The sequence below is a fragment of the Podarcis melisellensis genome (assembly GCF_964234715.1).
Source record: "Podarcis melisellensis genome assembly, chromosome: 13".
Classification (NCBI taxonomy): domain Eukaryota; kingdom Metazoa; phylum Chordata; class Lepidosauria; order Squamata; family Lacertidae; genus Podarcis; species Podarcis melisellensis.
The window spans coordinates 45,525,441-45,550,683 of record NC_138545.1 but is presented as its reverse complement, the minus strand read 5'-3'; the positions used below and the strand labels follow the sequence as shown (position 1 = coordinate 45,550,683).

Genomic DNA, 25,243 nt, shown 5'->3' with positions numbered 1-25,243 from the left:
ATGAATCATTGCATATTTTACATAAACTATACCATTCAGTATTCCGTTATTAAAAAGGTAAACGTACCCCTGCCCGTACGGGCCAGTCTTGACAGACTCTGGGGTTGTGCGCCCATCTCACTTAAGAGGCCAGGGGCCAGCGCTGTCCGGAGACACTTCCGGGTCACGTGGCCAGCGTGACATCGCTGCTCTGGCGAGCCAGAGCCGCACACGGAAACGCCGTTTACCTTCTCGCTGGTAAGCGGTCCCTATTTATCTACTTGCACCCGGAGGTGCTTTCGAACTGCTAGGTTGGCAGGCGCTGGGACCGAGCAGCGGGAGCGCACCCCGCCGCAGGGATTCGAACCGCCGACCTTTCGATCGGCAAGTCCTAGGCGCTGAGGCTTTAACCCACAGCGCCACCTGCGTCCCATATTCCGTTATTACATCCATCAAAACTTGTTTACACTGTTGAATTTATCTGAATGCAGCTCACGTTTTCATGTATACACATTCCCCCCCCCCCAATATATTCATTAAACGTTTTCCAATCTTCTCTAAACGTGTGTTCTTCTTGTTCTCTTATTCTATATGTTAGGTGTTATGTACTGAAGTTCTCACCCTGGGCTAGCAGGGGGATACTATAGATAGTTTTCACTCAGGTCCACATATGCAAATAAGGGATCGAAAGTGACGTTCAGTGATTGGATAGTTACAGAAAGTGGTTACAGTTGCGTGGTACTGGAGCTCTATATAAGCAGGCTGGCTGAACCCTTCAGTTCAGTTCTGTTCTGGCCTCTGAATAAACAAGAGCTGTTTGAAGAATCGCTGTGTCGTCTGATATGTTCACCCACAATTTAACATTAGGTGCTCAAGCTGCGCATATTGCATCAGTTTACAGTAGTTGGGAAGAAGTCAGACATTCTCATCCCCTCCTCTAATTTAAGGCGTTATTTAGAGAGAGGATGCTTTTGAAAGAATTAAGGGTTTAAAAGGGCAACGCCTCCGCATGCCAGTCAATGCGCCCCACGTGGTTTCTGCGTGCGGCAAGGTTTTGGAGCTGAGTTGATTTAATATTTGCACCACCACTTTTCCAACAGCGATTGTTGATCAGGAACAGTAATAATAAAAAAATGCAATCGCTATAATATCAAACGCAACAGCCTATGAAGCAAACAACAAGAAGAAATTCATCAAAGCAATCAATACAATTCAACAAAGTCATAGTTAACTCATAGCATGGCCAGGATACTTCCTAATTTCAGCTAGGAGGAGGGGAATTCACAAGGTGAGGAGTGTTTTACAGGAGGGATTTTCGACTGGAAAAAGCAAACCAGTCCACAATCCCAGCACTCTGCAATATTAGCAACAGAATGTATAGTGCAAGGTTGTTTTGCACAGCTCTGTAAACGATACCTGCTCGTGCTATTTTATTTTATTTTGTTGTTTTTAAAGGCACACTACTCCATAAACAACAAATCACAAGAAATAAAATCCAAATTGGAAAGAGTATAAACAACCCTGCTGTTTTGCAACTTATTACCAAACTTAAAACCATGGAGAGACCTGGTCTGAACAAAAACATTGGATTCTTATCTCATTATACATGACAAAGCCATTTTTCACCTTCTCACCCCTTGCTTTTTCCTGTAAGACCTATTGCAGTCGTTAAGAGTCGTCAACAGGCTCATCACAGCTATCTGCCAATCACCCGTTCCCACCACCCTTCTGAGTAATACCCCTCCCCACCTTCTCACTATATAGAAGGGTCTGGTGACTTCTGTTTCAGTGTATCTGAAGAAGTGTGCATGCACACGAAAGCTCATACCAAGAACTAACTTAGTTGGTCTTTAAGGTGCTACTGGAAGGATTTTTTTTATTTTGTTTTGACTATGGCAGACCAACACGGCTACCTATCTGTAACTCTACTATTCAAATTAGGCCCCAGTGTTTTTGTTACAGTCCCCTTCTCAATTAGGTAATCAATTTTAATCTAGAATTTAAATTCTCAAAACTTTCTTATCAGATTATCAGATGTCTTCTAAAGCTTGTAGAGTTACTTATCTCCTTGGTTCGTGGGTTGCATAACTCCATACCCTCCAACATTTCTCTGATGAAGATACGGATAGCCTAAGGAAGAGCGGGACATTCCGGGATCAAATCAGAAACTGGTACAGATTCTGTAAATCTGGGACTGTCCCTGGAAATTGGGGACACTTGGAGGGTCTGCCTTAGGGTTTAGCAGCTTCTGTGTTGGACTAGAATTGAGTAACTAACATCTGATAGGGAGCACAATTCCTCAGGTTGGAACTGGGAGTGGTGACAGTGGCATGGGCCTTGTGTTAATTGTGGGGGGGCTACCTCAGGCTTTTGAGAGTGAGACATGTTCACAGTGCAGCAAGCTTTTGGGTTCCACAGAATCTTTCAGGCAGGAGTAGGGAAGGTGAAGAGAAGCAAGTCTAAAATATAAATACAGTGGTACCTCGGGTTAAGTACTTAATTCGTTCCGGAGGTCCGTACTTAACCTGAAACTGTTCTTAACCTGAAGCACCACTTTAGCTAATGGGGCCTCCTGCTGCCGCCGCGCCGCTGGAGCCCGGTTTCTGTTCTTATCCTGAAGCAAAGTCCTTAACCTGAAGCACTATTTCTAGGTTAGCGGAGTGTGTAACCTGAAGTGTATGTAACCTGAAGCGTATGTAACCCGAGGTACCACTGTACTGTGGGAAATGACTATATATAACCACTTTGCCTTATTCCCAGAAAATGGCTGTACTTGCAGACCTTACCTCTACACTGCCTCCAGAACTGATCTTTTGTGGTTGGACTCACCCGTGGAACATGAGGTGATCATAACATGAGGTCACCTTAGAACTTATACACAATATAGAAGGCAATTTTCTAATGAAGAGGGGAGCGGTAAGGTGAATCATCCTCTTCTTATGAAGACCACCACGATTGGTTTCTGTTTTTCAAAAAAAAAAAAAAATTATTCAAAAGCTACAATACAGTTGAAATGCAATGCATTTAAAGACCACTATTGTTCTTTACCAAACTCGCTTTGTTTCAAAATGTGCCTCTGGTGAGAGCAACGATATCACTCATTGCTGCATACACATCCCAACAGGGAAAACGCTCACAAAATCTCTGACACTTCAGAAACCTGAACCACCATTTGTTTTGGCACTGGGACTTGGCTATTTTGAGTTTTTGCTGGAAAACAGCCAAGCAACCCCCCCTCTTGAAGTTTGTATATCTCTCATAGGGCTGAAGGGAAATCATTTGCCAATACCTCTCTCCCCTGCATTGCGGAGTGTTTATAGAATTGGTCTTATCTTACTGGCTTCAAAACTATGTTTTCCTTCTCATTGGTTCCATATACCTGAGCATAGGGGTAACTGATACATTTTCAGCATGCTGCTGGCTTCGTAGTTAGAGAGCAGGGCCATCTTAGCCCGAGGTACCACTGTATTGGTTAATATGATCCTTCCTAACTCACGCTAGCAAGTTTCTTCATATAGCAGAGTGCATCCCCCTATTAGACAGCAGGAAGTTGGTTGCAGACTCGTTAGAATCTCTTAAGACAATGAGCAATTCAATCTGGATTGCCCAGATTGGGATATGCTCCTGGTAACACCCCTTGAATCCCTCTTAAAAGAATAAAGATACAACAGTCTTATTCATAAATAACAAAAATAACTTGACTCATGATCAGGCAGAGCACAGTGTAATCCCTGAAGGCAGGCTTTAGGCTTAAAGTTACAAATACAGTGGTACCTTGGGTTACATACGCCTCAGGTTACATACGCTTCAGGTTACAGACTCCACTAACCCAGAAATAGTGCTTCAGGTTAAGAACTTTGCTTCAGGATAAGAACAGAAATCGGGCTCCGGCGCCGTGGCAGCAGCAGGAGGCCCCATTAGCTAAAGTGGTGCTTCAGGTTAAGAACAGTTTCAGGTTAAGAACGGACCTCAGGAACGAATTAAGTACTTAACCCGAGCTACCACTGTATGTACAAACAGGTCTACCCCATATGGAAGTTAACCCAGGGACTTCTGGCTGAGAGACAGCAGTGCAGTCCCGATGAAGCAGGAAGCAGGCAGGATGAAAAAGGAGGGAGGTGGCTGCAAGATTTGGCCTTTTACCAGGTCTGGGAAGGTCACGCCCTCCTACTGGTCACATGCAAAGGAAGGATGCTCCAGACCAGGTGTAACAGGAAGTTCGACTGGCTGGACCAACATCCCCTGCATGCCCACTCTAGCAAAACAGGTAATGTTGTACTTGACTTCTCCAGTGGATTACACCCCACAATAAAAGGCAGTGAAATGAAACTCACAATCCAATACGGAGTTATGTGTGCTTAAGGTCTCGATACAGTGGTACCTCAGGTTACATACACTTCAAGTTACATATGCTTCAGGTTAAAGACTCCACTAACCCAGAAATAGTGCTTCAGGTTAAGAACTTAGCCTCAGGATATGAACAGAAATCGGGCTTCGGCGCCGTGGCGGCAGCAGGAGGCCCCATTAGCTAAAGTGGTGCTTCAGCTTAAGAACAGTTTCAGATTAAGAACGGACCTCCGGAACGAATCAAGTACTTAACCTGAGGTACCACTGTATGCTTAAGTATGCCTTACCTTGTATTGGGATTTGGTCCCTGCATGTACTGGTAATTTTCCATTGTTCAGAAAACAAGTCTGCTGCCTACCTGTGCATTTTCTCAGCACGGCAGCATTAAGAAGCAAGGATCTCCCTGGAATCTGTGAACAATGAGATTATCTTGGAGCATGTTTAGGATTCTCCAAAGCCAGCTCACCCATGGAACTATCATCTTCCGTTCATCAAACCTCAGGATATTCATGCCCCTTGCTTGATAGTTATCTATGATGAACGACTCTTTCTTTCAACAACTGGTCCAGTTTGCAAGAGGCTCACATGGGAGGGTTTCACAGCCAAACGCCCAAGTCAATGCGGGCCATAGGGGTCTCAGACAGCCATTTGATAAGAGAGGAGAAAGGCTGAGTTTCTCCCCAAGATGGTGATGAGAATGTCCCAACCTCTCTGGCGTTGTCTCCAGTATTCTATCCTGCTTTTGATTTTTTGCAGAGGTAAGTGTCCTCTTTCCCGTGCCATTAGAAAAAATATATAGATGTCTTTCAGTGCTACATGGCATGAAAAATACCATGGTACTGGCAGTAGATTGGGCTAATGTGAGTATAATGCTATTGAGGGGGAAAACCAACCCTAAGATTTGCCTGAATTGTATGGGGGAAAGACCAACCTGTATATGTAATTGAGCACTGATCCTGCACAAAACTCCCATGGAAGTTAGAATTGCATCCAGTCTGTTATTGAGTATTTGTTCTGATTTGCTTGGAAACTCTACGAGTTTTAGCTACAGTGCCAGCCTAAGCACGCCTACTCAGAAGTAAATCCTATTCAATTCAGTAGAGCTAAGCCGTAGTTTCCAGTTTGGAGGGGTTCCTGTATATTGCATATTGATTTCCACAACCTGACCAAATTTCTGGCTAGGACTCTACAATAATTACGATGAATGAGGGCTTTGACATTTGCTGTTCTCCTTCTCTTGGAAGAACGTACATTAAAAAAAAAAAAAAAAAACACAGTGGAAATTGTGTGATTTGGAAACCCACAAAACGACTTGTTTTGATTCCAGTTTAACAAACATTTGGAACAAATTACAACAAATTTGCCTTTCTTGGTGAGCCCCTCTCTCTCTCCTGAATGTAAGAGGCCAGCTTCTCCAGAGAAGCTCTACCACACGGTTTATAAAACTATTGTATTTAACTTTGGGGGGTGGGTGGACATCTGCTGGTGTTTAGCTTGGATTATTTTAGTTGGCAGCATTGTCCGAATAAAGCAACAAAGTCATCCTGGCTTTAGCATAATAACGCTTTGTTGGTGCACACCTGAAGGTGACTCCTTTCAGGTGAACCTGAGGGACCTTGTTGTGGACCTGGGGTCACTTGCGGGGCAGAGAGAGGGGCAACGGAGCTGCCTGCTGTGCTTAGAACTGGCTTCAAAGCAGCTCAACGAAAAGAAACAAGGGAGCCCCTCTCCATTTCCAGCAGCTGCACAAACATACAATATGCAAAAAAAGAGCAGCCAAAGCAGTTATTCTGAACTGACAAGGGAAGTCCAGGGAAGCCCCAGCTAGATTTCTCTTTTCCTACTTCCTCCTTCACCTCTTCCATCTGTTGCACCATGAGGTGCAGCAGTGGCCTCGACAACGAGAGCTTTACATACCCTCCAACATTTCGCCAGTGAAATGTATTCGGAAGTTAAGTAACTGAGAGGGAGGGACGCGGGTGGTGCTGTGGGTTAAACCACAGAGCCTAGGGGTTGCCGATCAGAAGGTCGGCGGTTCGAATCCCCACAACAGGGTGAGCTCCCGTTGCTCGGTCCCTGCTGCTGCCAACCTAGCAGTTTGAAAGCACGTCAAAGTAGATAAATAGGTACCACTCCAGCGGGAAGGTAAATGGCGTTTCCATGCCGGCCACAACCCGGAAGCTGTACGCCGGCTCCCTTGGCCAATAAAGCGAGGTGAGCGCCGCAACCCCAGAGTCGGTCACGACTGGACCTAATGGTCAGGGGTCCCTTTACCTTTACCTAACTGAGAGGGAGGCAGCTTTCTGCAAACTGAACAGAAACATCCTTGGGGTTATTTTGCTTAAAAAACAGATCTCTGTGTAAGGCCTTAAGGGTTAATCCCATCTACGTGGAAATGGACTGTGTCAGGCTGCTGTGCACATTGTGTTTTCTTCCGGGACCAAGTACAGCACTTTGCCCCCCTCCTCTTCATGGTGCACACACAACCAAGATCTTGCCCTGAAAAGCACTCCTTGAGAAATTGGGGGGTATGCGGGAACCTATAATATCATTTATAATATACTGTATTTTTCGCTCTATAAGACGCACCAGACCACAAGATGCACCTAGTTTTTGGAGGAGGAAAACAAGAAAAAATATATTCTGAATCTCAGAAGCCAGAACAGCAAGAGGGATCGCTGCGCAGTGAAAGCAGCAATCCCTCTTGCTGTTCTGGCTTCTGGGATAGCTGCGCAGCCTGCATTCGCTCCATAAGACACACACACATTTCCTCTTACTTTTTAGGAGGTAAAAAGTGAGTCTTATAGAGCAAAAAAATACGGTAATTTGTTAATTGCGTTGTATTTACATACAGCAAAGGGAAGCCTAGAGCAATTAGATATATTTTAATTTAGGTAATCTAGGTAATAGGCTTATGTTAGAAAAAAAAATATGGATTTTGAATTTAATGTTTGTAATTTATTTATTTATTTTTGGTTTTGAAAAAAAGGGAAAAAAGAGAAACTGGTTTCATTTTGAAAATAAAAATTTGTTGCAGAGTGATTTGGCACACCCCCCCCCCGTATGTCCATTTGCGGGAAGAAAAAAATGTGAATCGCCTAATCAAAGGGAGGGTTTTCTAACGCATATCAAGTAAACCTACCCTCCCTTGTGGCAAACCAGGATCCAGGATCAATGTAGACCAAGCAGCATGTTAAGAACGAGCATGATCGCAGTGCTATTTTTCTAGAAAAAGAGGTGCTAGAACTCACCACGAACACCTCCCTCGTTCTCCTAGAATGGCAATGGCGCCCACTTGAGAGGTGCTGGAACTGAGTTCCAGCTGAAAAAAAGCCCTGGGGACGTCCTATTCCATGCCCTCCAACATTTCTCCAATGAAAATAGCGCGGGTGGCACTGTGGTATAAACCACTGAGCCTAGGGCTTGCCGATCAGAAGGTCGGCGGTTCGAATCCCCGCAACGGGGTGAGCTCCCGTTGCTTGTTCCCAGCTCCTGCCAACCTAGCAGTTCGAAAGCACGCCAGTGCAAGTAGATAAACAGGTACCGCTCCGGCGGGAAGGTAAACGGCATTTCCATGCGCTGCTCTGGTTTGTCAGAAGCGGCTTAGTCATGCTGGCCACATGACCTAGAAAAACTGTCTGCAGACAAACGCCGGCTCCCTCGGCCAGTAAAGGGAAATGAGCGCCGCAACCCCAGAGTCGTTCACGACTAGACTTAACTATCAGGGATCCTTTACCTTTACCTTTAAGGAAAAATGGAACATTCTGGGATCAAATCAGAAACCAGGACAGCTTCTGTAAATCTGGGACTGTTCCTGGAAAATGGGGGCACTTGGATGGTTTGGCTTTAGAGTGGGGCTGAGACAGAAGGGACTCCTGCAATTCTCCCTCTCTGACCTCTCTCTCTCTCTCTCTCTCTCTCTCTCTCTCTCTCTCTCTCTCTCTCTCCCCCCTCCTTCAGGATGCACAGCACTGACCTATGATGACTTTGAAGATGAAAGTAAGAGAGAAACAAGTATTTGTTCTCTGGGAACAAGGAGAGCAAACCAGTCCTTAGCACTGCCCTTTCCCATTTATCTTTCCGTTGCCATTTCCACACTTCTCATACAGAGGGTACTGGGCCGTTAAGAAATGGGGACACAGGAGGGCCTTCCCAGAGGCTGCACCCTAGATTTAGAAGACCCTCCCTAGGGACGTCCACATAGCCCAGTGGTCCTCAAAGGGTGTGGTGTGCCACACTGGTGTGGCAGGAGAGGGTGGCGAGTGTGGTGGGAACATTCAAGGACAACCAATATTATATTCTGGGAATGATTTGTGTTGTTACAGAGCCACAGTCTTTTATACAGTGGTTCCTCGGGTGACAGACACTTTAGGTTACAGACGCTTCAGGTTACAGACTCTGCTAACCCAGAAATAGTGCCTCGGGTTAAGAACTTTGCTTCAGGATGAGAACAGAAATCGTGTGGCAGCAGTGGGAGGCCCCATTAGCTAAAGTGGTACCTCAGGTTAAGAACAGTTTCAGGTTAAGAACGGACCTCCAGAACAAATTAAGTTCTTAACCTGAGGTACCAATGTACTTTCATATGATAAAGTAGTTGTGTTCTGTGCTATAAATCAAGCACTGCTAGGAGTTGTTTTGTTTTCCAATGTATTTCTTATCAATAAAAAAATTGTTTTGGCGCGAGCAAATTTTTATTTTGGAAGTGTGGCCCAGAATCCAACATTTCTCTAATGAAAATAGGGTCGTCCCATTCCGTAATGATAATTTTACTATTTATATCCCACAAATCTGACTGGGTTGCCCCAGCCATTCTGAGCAGCTTCCAACATATATAAAAACATAATAAAACATTAGAGATTAAAAAAACTTCCCTATACTGGATTGCCTTCAGACGGCTCGGAGATCAGATAACTCCATACCCTCCAGCATTTCTCCAATGAAAATAGGGATGTCCTAAGGAAAAGCAGGACATTCCGGGATCAAATCAGAAACTGGGACAGCTTCTCTAATTTAGGGACAAATAAGGACACTTGGAGGGTCTGCTAACCCAGAGAAAAATGTTTGAGAACCACCGAATTAGCCCCTTCTCTTTCCACTGTCAGGAAAACACATTTTAAATTCATCCAAATGTGTTTTAATGTGACCATTGTTTGGTCCTATTTTTTCTCTCTTTATATTTTTTAAAGTATTTTGATGTATTTTTAATGGTTGCTGTAAATCATCACCATCATAATTTTATTATTTGTACCTCGGCCATCTGACCGGGTTGCCCCAGTCACTCTGTGCAGCTTCCCACATATATAAAGACATAATAATAATAATAATAATAATAATAATAATAATAATAATTTATTTATACCCCACCCATCTGGCTGGGTTTCCCCAGCCACTCTGGGCAGCTTCCAACAAAATATTAAAATACAATAGTCTATTAAACATTAAAAGCTTCCCTAAACATAATGAAACATTACAAACTGATCGCCTTGGGTAATATATTGTAGAAAGGTGGGCCAATAAATTGAAAGAACGGAGAAACAAATTGTACGACAAGCAGTAGTTTGGCAGGTGAAGCGTTTCTGGTGTCTCTGGACATTGAGGAGGAAAGATTTCAGCTGCTGAATTTGTGCCTGCAGTGACGGTGCTAAAGGCACACAAATGCTGCCAGAAAAAAAGTGGTAATCTCTTCCCAAGACAGTAACAGATTCCCTCCCTCTTTAATGGGGACATCAGGTTAGGGCAAGGGGGAACTTTTCATTTGTGCTTTCCTCCCCACTCCTCCCCAAACTGGAAGAGATCCCAGAACTACGTAATATTTTTGGATCAGGAATAGGGAGCTGCTGCCTTGGGAAGGAAGGCGTTCGGTACTTTTTGGCTTTTGAACAAGGAGGTTCTTGAGAGGAAACCATGGATGTTTATAAAAATTATTCGGAACAATGTGGAAGGAGCCGATAAGGCAGGGATTCCTTTTCTCTCTTTTTTTAACAGTAACACTTAGGGTCAACCAGTGAATTTTAACGACACCAGGGCAGATAGAAGTTAATATTGCATTGTGCAACACGTAATGTATCTATGGAACTCATAGTCCCTGGGTGTTCTGATGGCAGAGACGGCTTTCAAAAGAATTGTTTTCTTTCTCTTTTGGCTTCTTGGGGAATGTTCATTCATGTCCATTGACCATTGCAGCCAAGAATAAAAGATTTACTTTCGAAAGCAGGATGATGCCGAGTTGCCAGATATACTGGCTTGGTTTGCAATGTTAATGTTATGTACTGAGTTGAGTAGGATCCAGAATGCAGCAGTCTGATTGGTCCTAGAACAATAGGATCCAGAATGCAGCAGTCTGATTGGTCCTAGAACAATAGGATCCAGAATGCAGCAGTCTGATTGGTCCTAGAACAATAGGGTCCAGAATGCAGCAGTCTGATTGGTCCACAGGAGCCACCCAATCCAGCTCCAGGTATAAGTGAATCCGCGACCTGATTGGCTAATTCCAGGATTCTCCTGTAGGCCAATCATGTGGGGCCCATTGTGTAAATAAATTATATATATATATATATATATATATATATATATATATATATATATGCAGGTTTTGGTGTCCTCGGGTGTCTTCCCGTGTAAAAGTTGGGGTGTCTAGGCGACGTTTCGACGAGGTCTCACTCGTCATCTTCAGGCTGGTGCTTTCGGCTTCTTGTTACTGGAACAGAGCAGGATCTCAGTGTTTGAGTTCCTATAAATACTGTTGAGGGGGTGTGGTGTATAGCCTCCAATGTTCTGGGCAGAGAGGAAGTTCCCAGGCTAGTGTGCCTTTTCTTCTTTTGTTCCTTAATTACTTGAGGGATATCTTGAGTGATTTCTTGAGTGATATCCTGAGTACCACTTAGGTGGGTCATTAGGTGTGGATTAGTTGCTAAAGTCTTTGTGTCTTGACCTCTTGAACTTTGTGAAGAGTTTTTCTGAGAAGATGGCTGTACTGCACTTAGTTGTGCTCTGGCTTGGCTTCGTGTATAGGGGCGAGCTGTGGTTTTGTGGCCTGTGTCAGCCAGATCTGTGTAGGGATTGCAGGGGGGTGCAGCATCCGGAAGTGCCACCATGGTTTGGCTACTGGATGGTGTCTGTAATTTATCTGTGGAGAGGGTCTGGGTTTGGGTTTGGTGTGGTTGATTGGTGATGGCGTTCTGTGTGCCTCTGGATCTGGTGTCAGTTTTTGTGGGGAGGGCTAATTTCCAGATGTCTGGCAAGCGGGATGTGTCGTCACGCTTGTTCATGTTGTGAGGGTGTTTCTCTATCTCGATGGCTTCCATGATTATTCTCTTGTGGTGATGTTCCATGTTAAAGAGCAATTTGGAATCTGCAAAATTAATTTCGTGTCCTGTTTCTTTCATGTGTTGGAAAAGAGAGGAAGTTTTTTCTGACAAGAACCTACGAGAAACTAGAAGTCCGAAGAGCCACCATCTTATGTGATCTCTTGTTCCTACGCAACTGCCGAGACAACAACTTAATTCCCACATGCTTCCAACTTAAATTCCATTCTAAAACCCCAGCTACCGAAAGGATCCTGAAACGAACTGAACTATCCCTAATCAGAAACGAACTACACAAGAAAAGATACCTACTAAACCAAACCAACAAAGATCTGCTCACTCTTCACCTCAAACTCTGTAACAAAATCCACCCTGCACTCTGGGACAAATGCAAACAACTAGCCGTCTGGAGAGCTGAAACGGAGACCTCACATAAGACAGACACACACACCAACAAACTCCACAAACTAGAGAAACGCCAGAAGCCCAGCCACCCTCCACAACAACCCATGAAACAAACAGTACATAACATATCAGACAGGATCCTCACCACAACTGAAACCAAAGTACTCTCCAAAGGTTTCAACTTTGCAGTCGCCCCGAGACGCATCCCCACGGAAAACATCATATGCGGAGTCGAAGCTAGCCTAACCAAAATCAACCCAGATGAAGCCAATAAAATCAGACTTGAAGTCACCAACATCCTCTGCTCCAGCAAACCACCCAGAAGCAATTTACACAAAGAAGAACAGAAAGCACTCACCAACCTGAGGAAAGACAACAACATAATCATTCTCCCAGCAGACAAAGGTAATGCCACTGTTGTGATGAACACATCGGACTACCAAGCAAAACTATCAAATCTACTCCAAGATCCTACCTACCAACCTATAAAAACAGATCCCACCACCTATCTGGAAAAAACCACCAAATCCAAAATAAAAGCCTCTCCTATCAGTGAAGAAATCCAGCTAAGAATCATCCCCAGAGAAAAATCATCCAGATGCCCCAAACTCTACGGCCTCCCCAAGATACACAAAGAAGGAACACCACTCAGACCAATAGTCAGCTCCATAGGCTCACCTCTACAAAATCTCGCTAAATTTCTCGCCAAGCAACTTCAGCCCTATGCAGAATCCATCTCTTCACACGTTCCAAACTCCTTCCAGTTCATAGAAACAATAAAGAAGCAAAACCTACATCCTAATGACCTACTTGTGAGCTTCGATGTTGTATCTCTCTTCACACAAGTGCCCATTAATGAAGCCTTGACAGCCATTCAAAACAAATACAATCCCCCCGAATACATCTTGGACCTGACCAACCACTGCCTAACCAACACGTACTTCATCCACAATGGACAAAGATACAAACAGATAGAAGGAGCACCTATGGGATCACCCCTCTCACCGGTCATCGCAAACCTGTACATGGAACACTTTGAAACCAATGCTTTAGACAAGTCAGAACACAAACCCAAACTTTGGCTCAGATATGTTGACGACACCTTTGTAATTTGGCCACACGGGAAGGAAAAACTGGATAGCTTCCTCACACATCTCAACAGCCTACACCCCAAAATACAATTCACTATGGAAATAGAAGCCAACAACCAACTTCCCTTCCTTGACGTCCTAATCTACAAAAAACCTGATGGCTCCCTAGGACACACTATCTACCGGAAAAAAACACACACCAACCGCTACTTACATGCACAATCACACCACCACCCTGCACAAATAAACTCCGTAGCCAAGACTCTCATCTCCAGAACCAAACGCCTGGCTGACAAAGACCACTTGACAACTGAGTTACAGAATCTCTCAAATGTGTTAATTGCCAATGGATACCAGCAAAACAGGGTTACGAAGCTAATCCAAAAAGAAACACCCCCCAAAAACCAAGACACAGAAGAAAACAATGGCATGGCCCTCCTTCCTTATATCAAGGGCACTACAGATAAAATTAGCAAAATCCTCCATAAACACAATATCAAAACAGCCTTTTGCACCAACCAAAAAATAGCCAATATCCTCAGAAACCCCAAGGATAAAATCCAGTTGGAAAACCAAGGGGTCTATGAAATACCCTGCAAAGTCTGCCCAGCCACGTACATTGGACAAACAAACAGACGAATAAATGCACGTATCGCAGAACACAAGAATGCCGTCAAAAAAGAAGAAAAAACTTCCTCTCTTTTCCAACACATGAAAGAAACAGGACACGAAATTAATTTTGCAGATTCCAAATTGCTCTTTAACATGGAACATCACCACAAGAGAATAATCATGGAAGCCATCGAGATAGAGAAACACCCTCACAACATGAACAAGCGTGACGACACATCCCGCTTGCCAGACATCTGGAAATTAGCCCTCCCCACAAAAACTGACACCAGATCCAGAGGCACACAGAACGCCATCACCAATCAACCACACCAGACCCAAACCCAGACCCTCTCCACAGATAAATTACAGACACCATCCAGTAGCCAAACCATGGTGGCACTTCCGGATGCTGCACCCCCCTGCAATCCCTACACAGATCTGGCTGACACAGGCCACAAAACCACAGCTCGCCCCTATACACGAAGCCAAGCCAGAGCACAACTAAGTGCAGTACAGCCATCTTCTCAGAAAAACTCTTCACAAAGTTCAAGAGGTCAAGACACAAAGACTTTAGCAACTAATCCACACCTAATGACCCACCTAAGTGGTACTCAGGATATCACTCAAGAAATCACTCAAGATATCCCTCAAGTAATTAAGGAACAAAAGAAGAAAAGGCACACTAGCCTGGGAACTTCCTCTCTGCCCAGAACATTGGAGGCTATACACCACACCCCCTCAACAGTATTTATAGGAACTCAAACACTGAGATCCTGCTCTGTTCCAGTAACAAGAAGCCGAAAGCACCAGCCTGAAGATGACGAGTGAGACCTCGTCGAAACGTCGCCTAGACACCCCAACTTTTACACGGGAAGACACCCGAGGACACCAAAACCTGCATTCCTGTACCCGTGAAAATCTACGAAAGCATATATATATATATATATATATATAAAATGTATATAAAGCAGACATCCTGGGGGAACTTCCTTTCCTTCTCATCACTATGAGCTGAATAAAGAGCATGAAATCCACTCTTGACTCTGAGTATATTTCAGTTAAACATAGTTTAAAACAGGGGTCAGCAAACGTTTTCAGCAGGGGGCTGGTCCACTGTCTCTCAGACCTTGTGGGGGGCCAAACTATATTTATTTGCCCCACAAATAACCCAGAGATGCATTTTAAATAAAAGGGCACATTCTACTCATGTAAAAACACACTGATTCCCGGACTGTCCATGGGCCGGATTTAGAAGGTGATTGGGCCGGATCCAGCCCCCGGGCCTTAGTTTGCCTACCTATGGTTTAAAATAAACTATAGCTTAATGTGCACAAGCACATCTCCTGCACAGCTGCTGCTCTTAACCTCGCCATGCAGAGGAGAAAACAAGCCCCAAGCAAGCTAGAGTGTGTCTTGTTGTGATGTGTGAAGCTGTGCTCATGGTTTGTTATCTTCAAATAAACCAAACGAGGTAAACTAAGGACATGGTGTGGTTGTATGAAACAAACCATGGTTCTGGGTTCACACATCACAACATTGAGACTCTGGCTAGTTTCCTCCCTTGAATGGCACAGACGGGACTAACTTCAACTCCATCAGTTTCAGTGGGTCTACTCTGACTGTGATTAACTCAGATACAACGGATAGTTTGTCTTTTAACTACAGTTTATTTATTTTTTTTATAATAATATTTTATTAAGTTTTAGAAATAACAACAAACAGAAAAAAGAAAAAAACATAAAAATATAAAGACACAAAAATACAACATTACAAAATACAAAAAATACAAACATTTAACATAAGAAAAAAAAGAAAAACAAAAAACACACAAAAAGAAAAAAGAAAAATCCCTCTTTTTAATTTCTCATCTTTGATTCACTTATTTTCCTGACTTCCTCACGCCTCCCTTTTTTGTATCCCTTTTAAAAATTAGTTCAGCAAATTCATATCCAATTAATTTATCTATTATCAATCCAATCTTATTTTTTACCTTGTTGCTAGAACCCCTTCAGTTCATTTCAATGTCATCAACGTTCAAAAATTTTACAATGTTTCTGTAAATAAATTTTAAATTTCCTCCAATCTTCTTCCACCAACTCTTCTCCCTGGTCTCGGATTCTGCCAGTCATTTCTGCCATTTCCATATAGTCCATTACTTGCATCTGCCATTCTTCCAGAGTGGGTAGGTCTTGTGTCTTCCAATGCTTTGCGATGAGTATTCTTGCTGCTGCTGTAGCGTACATTTAAAAAGTTCTAGTCTTTTAACTACAGTTTAACACAGCATTTGAACGCAGACATTGGGGCTTAAAGTTGCCTGGATGCCTTGCTTGCGGGTCACTTCAAAGTTCCTCATTCCTGATCTTTGTAGTTGTGACAGGAGGGGAAACCAACATGCACATCCTCAGAGAGGCACTCGTGAACTTAAGCAGGGTTTCTGGGCTGAGTCTTGGTCCTCCTCCAGATGTTTGTCCCCCCAGCAGAGATTTAATAATCTCCATCATCCCTCGCTTGGGAACCTCTGGGGTGAGGGGAGGTCTCTGCTGGAGAGAAAAGTGCTCTGCCAAGATATATCTTTGATCTGATCTACAGAGCCTAGGACTTGCCGATCAGAAGGTTGGCGGTTCGAATCCCTGCGACGGGGGAGCTCCCGTCGCTCGGTCCCTGCTCCTGCCAACCTAGCAGTTCGAAAGCACGAAGTGCAAGTAGATAAATAGGTACCACTCCGGCGGGAAGGTAAGCGGTGTTTCCGTGCGCTGCTCTGGTTCGCCAGAAGCGGCTTAGTCATGCTGGCCACATGACCCGGAAGCTGTACGCCGGCTCCCTCAGCCAATAAAGCGAGATGAGCGCCGCAACCCCAGAGTCGGCCATGACTGGACCTAATGACAGGGGTCCCTTTACCTTTACCTTTATGGATCAGTAGTTGGGCTGATTCCATCTTTCTTCCTCTTAAGTTTGTGTCAGTTCTGGAGCCAAAACTGAAGGTGAAATTGTGTATACAGAACAGGGGAGATGAAGCAGCCTTCACAGGTTCCCCTTCTTTAAATAGATCTTTCTTGAGGAAGGTAATAGTTGAGCTAGTGAGTTCCCAGGCCTGCCCTATCCCTGTTATTCATCCTACTGCTGTTCCTAGACTAACATCTACCTTCTCCTTCCAGTCTCCTACCTGTATCCAGATGAAGAAGGTAAGCAATGATCTCTTCCTCCCATCTCCTCTGTTGCGAAACAGAAGTCCTTGCTCTTCTTTTAGCCACATGCTTCTGTTTTAATGAGATCTGCGTCCCAAAATGGTCTGTTTACCCAATATCTCACTTTTTATTTTGTGACCTCTGTTGGACATTTTCACATGTGACACACCCTGCATCATAATAATAATAATAATAATAATAATAATAATAATAATAATATATTTTTATTTATACCCCACCCATCTGGCTGGGTTATAGCGAACCAGGCAGAGGGCCTTCTTGGTAGTGGCACTCGCCCTGTGGAACGCCCTCCCACCAGATGTCAAAGAGAAAAACAACTACCGGACTTTTAGAAGACATCTGAAGGCAGCCCTGTTTAGGGAAGCTTTTAATGTTTAACGCAGTGTTTTTCAACCTTTTTGGGGCAAAGGCACACTTGTTTCATGAAAAAAATCACGAGGCACACCACCATTAGAAAATGTTTAATATTTTTTTCTTTAATGGCAAACAAAAACGTTGTGGACCATTCTCTGCTCAGCGAGGATCGATCCGCTGATCCCCGCTGAGCTGGCGGATGACAGCTCCTTCTCCGCACTATGTGCGGAGAGGGAGATGTCAGAGCCCCGCTGCTCTCTATGGGGAATCGGATGAGAGCGGACCCCCTGTCCGCTCTCATCCGATCCCATCCGATCTGATCCCCACCCAGGACGGATGGAAAATAGGGTGGACACAGTCCGGCACCCGCCTAGTGGGCGAAAATTTGACTTTTTTTTTTAATCTTTCAAAATTTTCAATTTTTCCCACGGCACACCAGGCAACATCTCGCTGCACACTAGTGTGCTGTGGAACAGTGGTTGAAAAACACTGGTTTAACAGACTGCTGTATTTTAATATTTTGTTGGAAGCCACCCAGAGTGGCTGGGGAAACCCTGCCACATGGGCGTGGTATAAATAAATTATTATTATTATTATTATTATTATTATTATTATTATTATTATTATTAAGATTTGCACATCCCTAGTTACATGCACCGTTTGCCTGTTGGGTTGAATGTAGAAAGCTGGCTGGAATGTGATTTGATTCCTCTCCCAATTCAACACCATTTGCACACGGTGTAGAATCGGGCATACTTTCTGTTGCCTGCAATGTTTGATACGCTTTCTTCCCAGAGCCAAACTAGAAGTGATGTTTGTCAGGTAGTTTGCATTTGTGTAGCTGATGTTTAATAAATGAATTCCTGGCAAGATGCCATGAACTGATTTTATAATGAAATGATTTTAGAATGTTGTATTATTTTACTGTTGTTACCCACTCTGAGTCTGGTTTTGGCTGGGGAGGGCGGGATATAAATAAAATATTATTATTATTATTATTATTATTATTATTATTATTATTATTATTATTATTAGAGCAGGGGGTGGGGGCACACACTGAGCTGCATGGAGATGTAGGATGGGATGGGGCAGGGGATTTTTGCCTGCCATAGTCCCAGTCAGAATTCTCTTCCGATCTCTCATTCTCGGCTAGGGCCTTTTGAAGAAGAGGACGACCAAGCCAGTGACTGTGGAGATACCTACTATGACTGGGTAGCGCTGTTCTGCTGGCCCAAGTTTCATGCCTCCGTCATGGCTGCAGCAGAGAGCAGTAGGTGTATCTGGGAAACAACTGGCAGGTATAGATTTCTCAGCCGCAGACCTGGTTCCTGGTACCTCAGGGGGGTTGGTTTCTTGATTTATTTTATATATGGGCCTCCCCCCCATTTATGTGGGGGTTAAATTCTGGTGTGTTGTTCCCTCTATGGCAGAGACCATGCCTTCCAAGATTTCTCCAATGGAAACAGGGACTCCTACCACACTCTTAAAAAGCAGAGACATCACCTTGCCAACAAAGGTCCGTATAGTTCAAGCTACCCGGTATGTTTTCCCCAGTAGTGATGTATGGAAGTGAGAGCTGGACCATAAAGAAGGCTGATCGCTGAAGAATTGATGCTTTTGAATTATGGTGCTGGAGGAGACTCTGGAGAGTCCCACGGACTGCAAGAAGATCAAACCTCTCCATTCTGAAGGAATGCCCCAAAATCCAACTATTCTGGACAACAATCGTACAAGAAATATGCAAAATAACTAAGCAAGTATTAGAAGTCACCCCAGAACTGGCCCTGCTAAACGTCTTCCAAGGCAATAATGCCCACTCACATCATAAAGAGCTCATAACCCACCTACTCTCGGTAGCCAGAAACATCATAGCCAGACGCTGGAGAGACCTGTCAGGAGTAAGCATGGACCAATGGTACCAAAGAGTATTAGAAAAACTAACCAATAACCTGAAGCTGACATGGGGACAAATAGAAGAAGACACCTTCACTCCGGTATGGCTCCCCTTTATCACATATACAGCCTAGAAACATTCTTTGGAGGTAGGAGTCTGTCAAGCCAAGTTTCTGGATCCTAGTGATCTGTCCATGGTCCTGTAAGCCTCATTCTGACCTCCCTGCTTCTCCTGTCTGTACCCCCACACCTCTTTTTCAGTTACCTTTGGATATGGCACTGATGGTCCTCATTTCTGACATATCCTGGCTCTTCTCTAGGCAGAAGTGGCTCTTCCAGACAGAGGGCCTTCTCGGTAGTGGCACCCGCCCTGTGGAACGCCCTCCCTTCAGATGTGAGGGAAATAAGTAGCTATCTCGTCTTTAAAAGACATCTGAAGGCAGCCCTGTTTAGGGAAGTTTTGAATATTTAATGCTGTGCTGTTCTTAACACTCGATTGGAAGCCGCCCAGAGTGGCTGGGGAAACTCAGCCAAATGCACAGGGTAGAAATTATTATTATTATTATTATTATTATTATTATTATTATTATTATTATTATCTTCATCCGTTGGTTGTGCCATTAGGGTGTGTTGAATTTGTCAACTTTCAAATTCCATAAATGGGAATTTGAAAACTTTGAAAACTTTGGAATTCAAAGAAGAAGAAGAAGAAGAAGAAGAAGAAGAAGAAGAAGAAGAAGAAGAAGAAGAAGAAGAGTTTGTATTTGATATCCCACCTTTCACTCCCCTTCAGGAGTCTCAAAGCGGCTAGCATTCTCCTTTCCCTTCCTCCCCCACAACAAACACTCTGTGAGATGAGTGGGGCTGAGAGACTTCAGAGAAGTGTGACTAGCCCAAGGTCACCCAGCAGCTGCATGTGGAGGAGCAGGGAAGCGAACCCAGTTCACCAGATTACGAGACTACCACTCCTAACCACTACACCACACTGGCTCTCAAAGGATATTTTGGTTCAATTAATCTAATTTAGTTTTGGTTGGTGAGTAAAATGTGTGTACAATTGAACCGCAATCATTAAAAACGATTGCTAAGTACTTGCTGTTATGTAATATTTATTTATTTATGAAGCATTGCCAGACATTTTCAGACAGCAAAATTAAAACTCTTTGGCTTTCCAAAAGCACTTCATGTGCTTCTTCAACAAATGTTCTTATTATTATTTATTAAATTTCTATACCGCAACTCATCTGAAGAGCACAGGGCAGTTTACAATATAATGTTGTCCAATCACAAAAATAAAAGCAGTTTTGATTCCCTCACACCTAAAAACTTATTTTTAAGGCCCCCTCACTAAAGACATTTGCAAAAAGAGAGAGAATGAGAGAGCATAGAGTCGTACCTTAGAAGTCGAATGGAATCCATTCTGGAAGTCTGTCCGACTTCCAAAACATTCGGAAACCAAAGCATGGCTTCTGATTGGCTGCCAGAAGCTGCTGCAGCCAATCAGAAGCCCCGTCGGACGTCCGGCTTCCAAAAATAGCTTGCCAACCGAAACAGTCATTTCCGGGTTTGCGGCGTTCGGGAGCCAAAACCTTTGAGAACTAAGGTGTTCGAAAACTAAGGTCCGACTGTATTTGAATTCCTCCCACCCAAATGCATATTTTAAAGACCCCTCAGTGAATAAATTTGCAAAAGTCAAGTTTTTCCCCCTAAAGTGACATGCCCTAGAATCATAGAATCGTAGTTCACCCACCTGCAGTGCAGGAATCTCAGCTGAAGCATCCATGACAAAGCGTGTTCTCCCCAAATGAGAGCACGGGTTGCGGGGGGTTCTGCCAGGCCAAACGTCTGTTGCCAGGCAGGTTAAATGGTTATTGCCTGAAGCAACGATTGGATGACTGGGTTGCTGGGGCAAATTGCATGTTGCAATTTGGGTGGGTGGGACCAAAAGTTTTAAATATTGGGGCACTCTGCCTTTTCCTTTCTCTTTCGCTGAGTGCATCAGATCGCCCGCCCGCCCGCCCTGTGTTCCGGTTGACCTTGCTATGCCTGTCATGGGGTCGTCTGCCTTGGGGCAGGGGCCTAGTAGGAATTTTGCCATTTGGCTGATTGGCTGGTGCCATCTGGTTTTTGCCTACTACTTAGCAATTCGTCACAACTTGTTTTTTTTTAATAAATATTTTATTAGGTTTTTAATAAACAAATTTCCACTTTCAAATACATACTTCCATAAATCCAATGGACTCCCCCCATCTCCCGGGCACTGCATTCCCTGTATAACCAAAACCTCAGCAATTTGTTAACTTGTTTTATACATAACAATATATCTTCCATTTTATCGTGTTATCTAATGTGAACATTTCAATACAATTGCATTAATTTTTAATTTCCACACAATAAAAATATTTCATTACCTCACTTCTGTCTTATAGTGTCTTATTTATCAATTCAGAAATTTGCCGATACTGAAGCTATACCTTCCTAGAGAGGAGCATTTTTTAACATTCATACAACTTATAATGCTTTTTCAAATAGTCCTTAAATTTTTCCCAAACTTCCTCCGTTTCTTCTTCTCCCGAGTCTCGAATTCTGCCAGTCATTTCAGCCAGTTCCATATAGTCCATCAGCTGCGTCTGCCATTCTTCCAATGTGGGTAGATTTTGTGTCTTCCAGTGCTTTGCCAACAGAATCCTCGCTGCTGTAGTAGCGTACATAAAGAAAGTTCTATCTTTCTTGACCATCCTCTGGTCTACCATGCCCAGAAGGAAGGCCTCCGGTTTCTTAGGTAAGGTGAATCTCAGCACCTTTTTTAGTTCATTATGTATCATTTCCCAGAAGGCCTTCACTTTCGGGCAGGTCCACCAGAGGTGTAAAAATGTCCCTTCCTCTTCCTTACATTTCCAACATTTATTATCGGACAGGTGATATATCTTTGCAAGCTTGACTGGGGTCATGTACCACCGGTATATCATTTTCATAATGTTTTCCTTCAAGGCAGTACAACTTGTAAGGTTGCAGTTAGGCATTGGTTATAAAAATTGGTGGAGGAGGGGTCAGGATAGGCTGGGCCTGCCCCTCCAATGGTGGTGGAAAGGAATTCTGTTAAAGGAATCCTGGGGCTTGCCACGATTTCGTCCAATCCCTGAAATGGGACCAGGGCCAGCAAGCCTTGGGGAGCAGATTGGGTGAGCAGTGAGGGACTGACGCTCAGCTCAACTGATCCCCAATATTGTTATCCTTTCACTGGCTTCCGAGGGAGTTCAGATACAGTGGTAACTCGCAAGACGAAAAGAATCCGTTCCGCGAGTCTCTTTGTCTTGCGGTTTTTTCGTCTTGCGAAGCAAGCCCATTAGCGTCTTAGCGGATTAGCGCTATTAACGGCTTAGCGGGCTTAGCGGATCAGCTGATAAGTGGCTTAGCAGCTTAGCGGATCAGCTCTTAAGCGGCTTAGCGGTTCAGCTGATAAGCGGCTTAGCGGATCAGATGTTAAGCGGCTTAGCGGATCAGATGTTAAGCGGCTTAGCGGCTTAGTGGATCAGCTGTTAAGCGGCTTAGCGGATCAGCTGATAAGCGGCTTAGCGGCTTGGGAAAAATGGGGGGAAAGGGAAAAAACCCCGCAGGAACTCGCAAGACATTTTCGTCTTGCAAAGCAAGCCCATAGGAAATTCATTTTGCGAAGCACCTCCAAAACGGAAAACCCTTTCGTCTAGCGGGTTTTCCGTCTTGCGAGGCATTCGTCTTGCGGGGCACCACTGTAGTCAGTTCTGTCCCAGGTGGGGGGGGGGGACAGATAGTGATAACCAATGCCTAAGCAACCACTCACAGATTATGTATTTTAATAAAGTTGTGGCCCAAAATTTTATGCCAAAAACCTTAAACTAAAATTATGTGTGATTTGTGAATTATTTTGAGGGGTGGCTTGGGGACCTCCACAAATAGCCTATCATGTTCCATCCGCCACAACCTTTTCATTTTGTCCCTCTGCAGCATGTATAGTGAGCTGGTCCTCTGCACTGGCCTGCTGGCTGAAGGGATGGGCTGCCCGGGGGCCAGTCCCACGTTGGACGCCTTCTTCATGAGAATCCACGCGGAATACTTCGCCAACTGCTCCCTCCCCCGTGACCCCACAGAGCTTCAGACACCCACCGGAGTGGTCATCATCCTGACCTCCCTGCCGGTCTGTTTGGTGCCCCTCTCCATCGCCCTCGTTCTCCGCAAGGCACGGGGTCCCGAAACTACACTGCAAACTGCCCCACGGTGGGCAACAGTTCGAAAGGGAGTGGTACTGCTAAATGCTGAGAGGTGCGAGACGTCTAGCCTGGAAGACAACTGAGAGCAACTGGGCTGAAGTGTGAAGGAGAGGCGGATTTTATTGTTATTTTATTTTGACATCACATTTTTATTAAATATCTTTAAATTCCAGCTTTCAAGTTTTGCATTTCTCTTTAAACTTCGCTTAAACTTTTAAGTGTCCATATGCTTATCACGTTTATAATTTTCAAATTTATTGTTGCACATTGTTTTAAATGTTTGTTTTCCTTCTATCTATCTTTAAACTTTGACTTTCTGCCTTTCTTCCCTGCTGTTCTGAATCCCATCCCATCTACATACTTCCTTCTAATGAACATTCCACCTAAAAGATATTCTTTCATTTCAAATATTATCAACTTTCTTCCGCTGCTCATGTTTCAAATCCTGCTTGTGATTTCATCTGATTATGGTGTTTTTCAGAGATTCCAAAAAAAGGCTTCTATTCTTCCACAAATAGACCATCATGCTGGTTTTTTTTAATTTTTGCTGTTTCCTTCGCCAGTTCTGCATAGTCCATTAGTAGCTACTCCCTGTCCCTTGAATTTTATTTCTGAAATTACATATTCGTAGTGCTTTCCCCCCCTTAAAAAAATTGTTTAGGGGTACTCTCATTTTCCTGCTCATATTGAAATACTGCCCCTCAGTGAGGCCAAGCTTAGATTCACAAAATGTTTGGGGTAAGTGTACCCCTGCGGCCCCCCCCAGAAAAAGCATTGCATATTCTACTTGTCTGAAATTATTTTTTTTAATAGAATATTTATTAAGATTTTACAAAGACATAAATACAAAAATACATAAAAAAATAAAAAGACAAAAGACAAAAAGATAAGAAAAAATTAAAAACAAATCCATATTTTATAACTTTAAACTCATTAGCTTGTTTCCTTGACCTCCTCACACCTCCCCTTTTTGTAATCCCATTTGCATAATCAAATCAGCAAATCCTTGCCCTCTTTCATTTATCTTAACTCTATATCTTAGCATATTATAAGTCTATATTTCCATCCATTATCAATTCCTTTTTGCGTATTCTTATTAACTTTGTTGCTAATGCCACTTATTTTTAATCCAACATCATTTTAACATTCATTAATTTTACAGTATTTCTGCAAGTAGTCTTTAAATTTCTTCCAGTCCTCTTCCACCAACTCTTCTCCCAGGTCTCGGATTCTGCCTGTCATTTCCGCCAGTTCCATATAGTCCATCACTACTTGTCTGAAATTACACATTAGCCCATACGGAGACTTTTCTGCAATAGCAATGTTAACCCAAAGCCCCAGAAGAACGGAAGCCCTTTTTCGGACTACTTAAGGGAATATTGTAGTTTGATGAACTCACAAGCAGGATTTGAAATAAGAGCAAGAGAAGGTATTAGAGAATACAGTATTGATGTTATGGTAAAAGATAGAAGGTATTGCACAGCAGAGGGGGAGAAATAGAAACACCATGGAAAATGAGGTGGGAAGTCAGAAAATGATAAATTTATTTTTTTCCCCAATTTTTTTTTACTGGTTTTCCAAATTTACAACAAGCACACAAAAAAGATTTTAAAAATAAAAAACAAACAAACAAACAAACAAACATATAAACACCTAACTGTTTGAAGCCCAATTTGATGTTCATTGTTAAGTGACTTCCTCAAATCCCCCCTGACTGAGTTTCCCTAAACCTCATTGTAGCAGTTTTCCAATATCCACTTTCTAACAAAATTAACTTAATCAAATTGCTATCTTTCTTTCTCTTC

The 25,243-nt window shown here is 43.5% G+C and overlaps 1 protein-coding gene and 1 long non-coding RNA gene across 2 annotated transcripts; both read left to right on the top strand.

Annotated features, from left to right (window-relative positions):
* Positions 1 to 4,971: 4,971 nt before the first annotated feature.
* Positions 4,972 to 16,921, top strand: LOC309354449. The gene is made up of 3 exons (XR_014162311.1): positions 4,972 to 5,084; positions 8,287 to 8,325; positions 16,894 to 16,921. It is a non-coding gene; the product is annotated as an uncharacterized lncRNA (long non-coding RNA).
* Positions 16,922 to 18,449: 1,528 nt separating this feature from the next.
* On the top strand, positions 18,450 to 23,605 carry LOC309354342 (receptor activity-modifying protein 1-like). The gene is made up of 2 exons (XM_081884501.1): positions 18,450 to 18,596; positions 23,176 to 23,605. The coding sequence occupies exons 1-2, from the start codon at positions 18,550 to 18,552 to the stop codon at positions 23,519 to 23,521; spliced, it is 393 nt and encodes a 130-aa protein (XP_081740627.1). The 5' UTR covers positions 18,450 to 18,549; the 3' UTR covers positions 23,522 to 23,605.
* Positions 23,606 to 25,243: the final 1,638 nt, after the last annotated feature.

Excerpts from the sequence above, each read along its gene's own strand:
- LOC309354342 (XM_081884501.1), top strand. The coding sequence starts at position 18,550 with ATGGCTGCAGCAGAGAGCAGTAGGTGTATCTGGGAAACAACTGGCAG. Across the intron at positions 18,597-23,175 it reads ATCTGGGAAACAACTGGCAG|CATGTATAGTGAGCTGGTCC; the intron begins GTATAGATTTCT and ends GTCCCTCTGCAG.